Source organism: Myxocyprinus asiaticus, chromosome 4, assembly GCF_019703515.2.
Source record: "Myxocyprinus asiaticus isolate MX2 ecotype Aquarium Trade chromosome 4, UBuf_Myxa_2, whole genome shotgun sequence".
Taxonomy (NCBI): Eukaryota; Metazoa; Chordata; class Actinopteri; order Cypriniformes; family Catostomidae; genus Myxocyprinus; species Myxocyprinus asiaticus.
This window is the reverse complement of record NC_059347.1, coordinates 8,712,190-8,720,000: the sequence shown is the minus strand read 5'-3', so window position 1 is coordinate 8,720,000 and position 7,811 is coordinate 8,712,190. Positions and strand designations below refer to the sequence as shown.

Sequence of the window (7,811 nt, the reverse complement as noted above, 5' to 3'; positions counted from 1 at the left end):
TTTGACAGTGGCCTTCAGCTCATCTGCATTTTTTGGTCTCTTGTTTCTCATTTTCCTCTTGACAATACCCCATAGATTCTCTATGGGGTTCAGGTCTGGTGAGTTTCCTGGCCAGTCAAGCACACCAACACCATGGTCATTTAACCGACTTTTGGTGCTTTTGGCAGTGTGGGCAGGTGCCAAATCCTGCTGGAAAATGAAATCAGCATCTTTAAAAAGCTGGTCAGCAGAAGGAAGCCTGAAGTGCTCCAAAATTTCTTGGTAAACGGGTGCAGTGACTTTGGTTTTCAAAAAACACAATGAACCAACACCAGCAGATGACATTGCACCCCAAATCATCACAGACTGTGGAAACTTAACACTGGACTTCAAGCAACTTGGGCTATGAGCTTCTCCACCCTTCCTCCAGACTCTAGGACCTTGGTTTCCAAATGAAATACAAAACTTGCTCTCATCTGAAAAGAGGACTTTGGAACACTGGGCAACAGTCCAGTTCTTCTCCTTAGCCCAGGTAAGACGCCTCTGACGTTGTCTGTGGTTCAGGAGTGGCTTGACAAGAGGAATACGACAACTGTAGCCAAATTCCTTGACATGTCTGTGTGTGGTGGCTCTTGATGCCTTGACCCCAGCCTCAGTCCATTCCTTGTGAAGTTCACCCAAATTCTTGAATCGATTTTGCTTGACAATCATAAGGCTGCGGTTCTCTCGGTTGGTTGTGCATCTTTTTCTTCCACACTTTTTCCTTCCACTCAACTTTCTGTTAACATGCTTGGATACAGCACTCTGTGAACAGCCAGCTTCTTTGGCAATGAATGTTTGTGGCTTACCCTCCTTGTGAAGGGTGTCAATGATTGTCTTCTGAACAACTGTCAGATCAGCAGTCTTCCCCATGATTGTGTAGCCTAGTGAACCAAACTGAGAGACCATTTTGAAGGCTCAGGAAACCTTTGCAGGTGTTTTGAGTTGATTAGCTGATTGGCATGTCACCATATTCTAATTTTTTGAGATAGTGAATTGGTGGGTTTTTGTTAAATATGAGCCAAAATCATCACAATTAAAAGAACCAAAGACTTAAACTACTTCAGTCTGTGTGCATTGAATTTATTTAATACACGAGTTTCACAATTTGAGTTGAATTATTGAAATAAATGAACTTTTCCACGACATTCTAATTTATTGAGATGCACCTGTAAGATGTTTCACAAAAGCATTTGTCTCAAGATGGTTATTTATATCTTCAGCTTTAGTGTGTCAATAGGAAATATAAATGTTAGACTCCCAAACATTACTTTTGCAAATAGAAAAGATTAGAATAGAAGAACTGTATATACTGTATATGTAAACACACATACACACACACACACACACACACACATACACACTCACACACATATATGTATATGTATATATATATATATATATATAAATATGTGTGTGTGTGTGTGTGTGTGTGTGTGTGTGTGTGTGTTTGTGTGTGTGTGTGTGTGTACAGTACTGTGCAAAAGTTTTAGGCACTTGTGAAAAACATATATAGAATACGGGTAAGCAAACAGCAGTATGAAAGGTTATAAAAAATACAGTGTCACATGACAGAGTTTACCTCAGTCATTAGCATGTGTTAATCATGACGACAAGGTATACATCTTTGAAAGGCAATTTATTGTACGTGATTATGGATTGATCTGAACTGCATATAGATCCGATGCTGCAAACATGACACTTCCAGGAGTACCAACACAAATATCTCATATAATTTACATCAACAAGTGCACGGAGAACAAATGAATGGCCACTGTTAATTTAATCGCGGTAGCCATCCGTTTATTTATTAAAGTTGCTTTTCCACACCATTCAAAATAATAGACAGCAGTCATAGAATTAGCCCACAAAAAAAAAAAAAAAAAAAAAAAAAAGGAAGATAATAACAACAACAAAAAACATATATTTCTGTGCACAAATATGTTTTAAATTAAAAATAAATACACAATACTAGAAGAAAAACATAAATGTGCTTTTTTGGAACACTAACATATAGCACAATTCTATAAAATAATTGTTTAGCTTTCTTTTGAAAAAATGCCGGCAAAATTCCCTGTATTAAATTAAATAACACTTTTTTCAATACTATAAACTATCAGAACTATTTGTCCAATGCCGAGTTCACTTTCAGAAAACGAGCTTTTGAACATTTGAAAACTTTTAAATATTTGAAATCTAACCGTCTTTACCTCGGATCGCATTTGCTGAGCTTCTTCAGAAAATGTCAATTGCATTATGACACTAAAATTAATTTGAGATGATAATCAAGTTCAGTTGCTCATCAAAAGTTGCTGGACAATTATGCAGGATATAATGCAGTTGTGATGTCGATGCTTTAGATTAGATGATTGTTGAAAATAGCCTATTGAATATCAGAAATGTATTATATATGTAAACCCTGATATTACACCGCATCAATTGTTCTTTAATAGCTGTGCACACAACATATACACATGGATGGATGGTCCTTATACTAAGACTGAAAGTTTACCCCACTACTTGGTACAGTTTTCCAGCTTGAACAGGGCCGTGACGATTCGCTTTCGGGTCGGAACCGGTGGCAACCTGCGATAGGCGCAACATCAGGACCAATAATACAGTCCCATCAGAAGGGCAACTGTTCCCTTTTGATTGCAATTCCTCCTCTTCTGATTGCTTTTATTTGTGAATTAAAATGAAAGTAAGCTGTCAAATTTCAATGAATTGTCCCAATACTCTCCCCATTTTACCAAAACTTCGGAAGAAAAAAATTAGGGACATCTGGGAGGCGACTTAGTGATAAACACACATTTCTGTATGGAAACGGCTTAAGGACAGATTTAGCTATTTTGCGATAAACCAAAACTTATGCGAAAAAGTGTTTTTTTTTGTTTTTTTTTTTTTTTGCTTTTTTTTTTTTTTTTGGCATGACGTCATCACGCACACCATTTTTATCTATAAAAGGTCATTTGAATGGAAACAGGCAGAAGACAGCAAATTTCGCAAAAATTTTTTTACGCATTTTCAATTTGTCGATAACAAAACAGCGCGAAAAGTGGATGGAAACTACCTGAGACTGTAGCCTAGTTTCCATCCACTTTTCGCGCTATTTTGTTATCGACAAATTGAAAATGCGTAAAAAAAATTTTGCGAAATTTGCTGTCTTCTGCCTGTTTCCATTAAAATGACCTTTTATCGATAAAAATGGTGTGCGTGATGACGTCATGCCTAAAAAACACTTTGTTGCATAAGTTTTGTTTTAGAACAAAAGAAATCTGCCCCTAGTTTTTTTCCTCCGAAGTTTTGGTAAAATGGGGAGAGTATTGGGACAATTCATTGAAATTTGACATTTTGGTCCTAATGTTGCGCCTATTGCAAGTTGCCACCGGTTCCGACCCGAAAGCGAATCGTCACGGCCCTGTTCAAGCTGGAAACCTGCACCAAGTAGTGGGGTAAACTTTCAGTCTTAGTATAAGGACCATCCATCCATGTGTATATGTTGTGTGCACAGCTATTAAAGAAACACTGATGCGGTGTAATATCAGGGTTTACATATATAATACATTTCTGATATTCAATAGGCTATTTTCAACAATCATCTAATCTAAAGCATCGACATCACAACTGCATTATGTCCCGTATATTTGTCCAGCAACTTTTGATGAGCAACTGAACTTGATTATCATCTCAAATTAATTTTAGCGTCATAATGCAATTTACATTTTCTGAAGAAGCTCAGCAAATGCGATCCGAGGAAAAGACGGTTAGATTTCAAATATTTAAAAGTTTTAAAATGTTCAAAATCTTGTTTTCTGAAAGTGAACTCATTGGACAAATAGTTCTGATAAGTTTATAGTATTGAAGTGTATAAAATGTCATTCAGCCGACTTTATTTGTCTGCAGAACAGGGTACGGCTAATTTAAGTTTGTGTAAAGAAAAGGCATATATAGGTCTAAAAATATATATTTTTTCCTTTGGTAATTTATTTAATTTAATATAGGGAATTTTGCCAGCATTTTTTCACCAGATAAACAATAATTTAATATAATTGTGCTATATTAGTGTTCCAAAAAAGCACACTGAAGCTTTACTCCTAGTATTGTGTATTTATTTTTAATTTAAAACATATTTTGTGCACAGAAATTATATGTTTTTTTTGTGTGTGTTGTGGGCTAATTCCATGACTGCTGTCTATTATTTTGAATGGTGTGAAAAAGCAACTTTAATAAATAAACGGATGGCTACCGCGATTACATTAATCACAAACAGTGGCCATTCATTTGTTCTCCGTGCACTTGATGTGAATTATATGAGATATTTGTGTTGGCACTCCTGGAAGTGTCATGATTGCTGTGATCGGATCTTTATGCCGTTCAGTTCAATCTATAATCACTTACAATAAATTGGCTTTCAAAGATGTATACCTTGACGTCATGATTAACACAGGCTAACGATTGGGGTAAATTCTGTCACGTGACACTATATTTTTGCGTTAATGCCAATTTTCTCGACAAAAAGTGTTTCCAAACCAGTTTTTCGCGACATTTGATGTATCGACATAGAGTTTACGCGCTATAGTCAAACGGAAAAATATTATGTCGACACTTGTGAAATTTTAGCGATAATTTGCGTTTCCATCAGCTTAATTTTGATGCGCTAAAACTTTTTGCGCAAAAAATCCTTGGATGGAAACGTAGTTTGTGATACTTACGCGTGGGAAAGACATCTGACAGTCGTTCCCTGGCCAAGACGAGATTTATTGCGTACAAAAAATTCGCGCTTCTCCGATTCCAACGGATGGAAATGCGCGTGCCGCCGCAGTTGACACTTGCCGGACAAAATTGTGAGCCCAAAACGTGTTAGGTCACAGTTTAGCCTTTTGTCCCATCATTAGCATCTCTCTGATGTCTGGCGGTCTCTCTCCAGTAAATCAGTTGCACTAGGGAAGAGTAAATCGTATTTATCCTCGTCGAAACTGCCGTTTTGCAGCCGCAAATTAGTTAAAACAAGAGCAGTTAAAAAAAAAAAAAAGGCTATGCTCAGTTTCAATCCTACATTTCTCTTTTTGTCTAGGCTAGCCTACTCATAAATAGAGTTCGAATTACTATGTTTGTGTATATGTTTGTGTATACACACACATAAAATAGCCTATTTAATTACATAAAAATGGGAATAAGAAAAACACTGTGGTTTGAGACATAGCTAAAAGTACAATTAAAAAATAAATAATAAATAAATAAATAAATAAAAGTCAAACCCTAATCAATGTCTTAGTCGTCCATCAAAATTTAATCACTCGTTCGTGCGGCATATTATGTCAATAAGTCTTTGGCGGATGTCTCCCAGGCGCGCGTGGCACGTGGCGCCTTTTAGCAATAGATCTATTTATCTGCATGCGCCGACAAATGAGTAGAGGAAGCCAGAGGTGTAAGAACAGAAGTCGTATGGAAGTGTGCCAACAAGTGTAAATTATCTCGGGACGCCTCAAAGGCTGAAACTTGCGCATTTCAAAGGATGTGAGGATCAAAGACGAGTGTAAATCTTCGGCGCGTGCAGCAAACGTCCTAAATACCCTTAATGTTCATGCCCGGCATGAAAATGCCATTGCGCTGAATAATAATAATAAAAACATTTAACAATAAAGAAACACAAAGGGTTAATTTTAAAAGATTTTAATGATGGAATGTATTTATGGTCCCAAAATATACAACTATATATCTGAGCATAAAAGGGAATGGCATGAATAAATTAATGTGCAAAATAGATAAATACATACATCAGTTATGTATTCTAAATGATCATACACTCAGTACAGATCATGCAAAAAATAAAATAAATTGTAAAAAATATATTGCCATCATTTATCATACACTATGTACATGTTTTACATTTGTGATGTCAGATGATAAAATCATTACACAACAAAATTTTTTGGAAATAAACATGTCTCTCTACAGCCAGTACAGCCCAATTTAGAATTTATTACACAAGCCCCAGCATTCTGAGTCCATTTCTCTTCAAATGTCTTTAGATTTCTCTTAAGGCCAAGGTCTCCAGACAGTTTGACTGACTGGTGCTTGGCTGTGAGAGGTTGGCTGAGCTTCTGTATGTGTTTTTCTATGACATTCCAGTGCGTTTGGTTCTGCGCTTCTGAATGGAATTCTGTTTGGGTGAACCACAATGTTCCTGCAAGCTGACGAAAGTCCTTGTTTGCAAATTGAATTCTGCTGCTGCTTCTGTCGTTGCTGCAGATAATGCTGTACAGTTGAACGTGGAACCTGAATTCTGGAGGAGTTCTGAATTCTGACAGGCAGTCTGATGTTGGCTGGCACACAGGGCTGGCTCAGGCGTTGACACAGCGTGGTTGATATTGAGCCTTCTAATCCTCGAACCTCACCTTCATCTAACAGGAAATGGGCAGCTTTCTGAAGACATGTTGAGAAGCCGTCAATAAACTGAAGTTTTTCTCCTCCTTCCGCATCCTTTGCTTTCTTGGCCACAGCGACAGAGCTTTGCAAAAAGAGGACAGTGCATTCCAGGATCTCTGCTTTCTCTATCCTTCGTTGAGTAGAACTCTGGAATAGCAAGAAACATAATTCAGACAAAGGTCCAAACATATTCAGACACAGTAGAGAGTATGCAAGTATCTTGCTCTGGGCCCCTTTCCTATTAAAAAATACAGTTTAGAATTTGTTGTGGGGCCCCCTGGACCTTTGTGGCCCTAGAATCGTTACCACCTTTCACTCTACTAGCTATGGCCCTGTCTGTAGACAATGAAAGTTAAAAGATGACATTATCGGAGTCATTCTTCTGGGAAGTGCTCTGTGTTCTTACATTGTGCTCAGGGCCTTGCAGCAGCAGAGTTCTCAGGTTTTCCAGACTCCGATTCATCCTCTCTCTTCTTCGTCTTTCTACCTGAGGCTTCAACAGCTGCAAGAAACAAATGCAAAACTAATGTCAGTGGACGGACCTGCATACTAACTTGTATTAAAATACATGCCAGTCTGCTGAGTGTTTCCATTATCAGACAGGATTAAGATTAATGCATAGAAATAAACATTTACCTTTCTGTCCATTTTTATGTTCTCAGTCTCCCCAAGCATTTTCATCGTGCATGTACTTCGAGAAACAGTTTATATCAGTGATGATATAATCCAATAAAGTTCCAAGGATAGCGTTGTATAAGGTATGCTGGAAAAGATCTCTCTTCACAGCACGCAGAAATTTGTGGTTGAAGTTGAGCACATGTATTTATAGGCATTCAGAAGAATGGCGTAACAAACCACGCCCACTGTCTGTCACAGACCAATCCCTGTGGTGCTATTACCTGGTATAATACCCAGTTCTTCCGAACAAAAAACCTAACAACAAAATCACTAAAAGAATATATAGTATTATAATATTTTAATATTAAAGGTCATTAAAATATAAATTGACGTATAGGCCATACTCATTTAATATTATAGAAGGATAGGCCTATAAAAATTAAAATATGAATATTAACTTTTTTCCAATTTATGTTTAAGCAGTTTACAGTAGTTAGCCAGTATCATCTGCATTTAATATTTAAAAGACATTCAGGGTAATCTTAGATCAGAAGGGTTGAAGGCACACGCAACTTAACACCTTGACTTCCGTTGGGGCACGAGTGTCACCCTGCAAGCGAATGAATGCATATCAGTAGTGAGATCGTCCCCATTCCAATACATGTGCCACATGTTAAATGAAGATTAATACTAAAATGTAATAATTAAGCCAAAAATATGTCATTATAAAATATGTTACATCCTAC

The 7,811-nt window shown here is 37.1% G+C and overlaps 1 protein-coding gene across 1 annotated transcript; it reads right to left on the bottom strand.

Annotated features, from left to right (window-relative positions):
- Positions 1-6,057: 6,057 nt before the first annotated feature.
- On the bottom strand, positions 6,058-7,128 carry LOC127436823 (transcription factor HES-2-like). Its single transcript, XM_051691259.1, has 3 exons — positions 7,084-7,128; positions 6,854-6,949; positions 6,058-6,594 (listed from the first exon to the last, which is right to left on the bottom strand). Exons 1-3 carry the CDS (start codon positions 7,126-7,128, stop codon positions 6,058-6,060), a joined length of 678 nt encoding a protein of 225 aa, XP_051547219.1.
- Between the last annotated feature and the right edge of the window lie 683 nt (positions 7,129-7,811).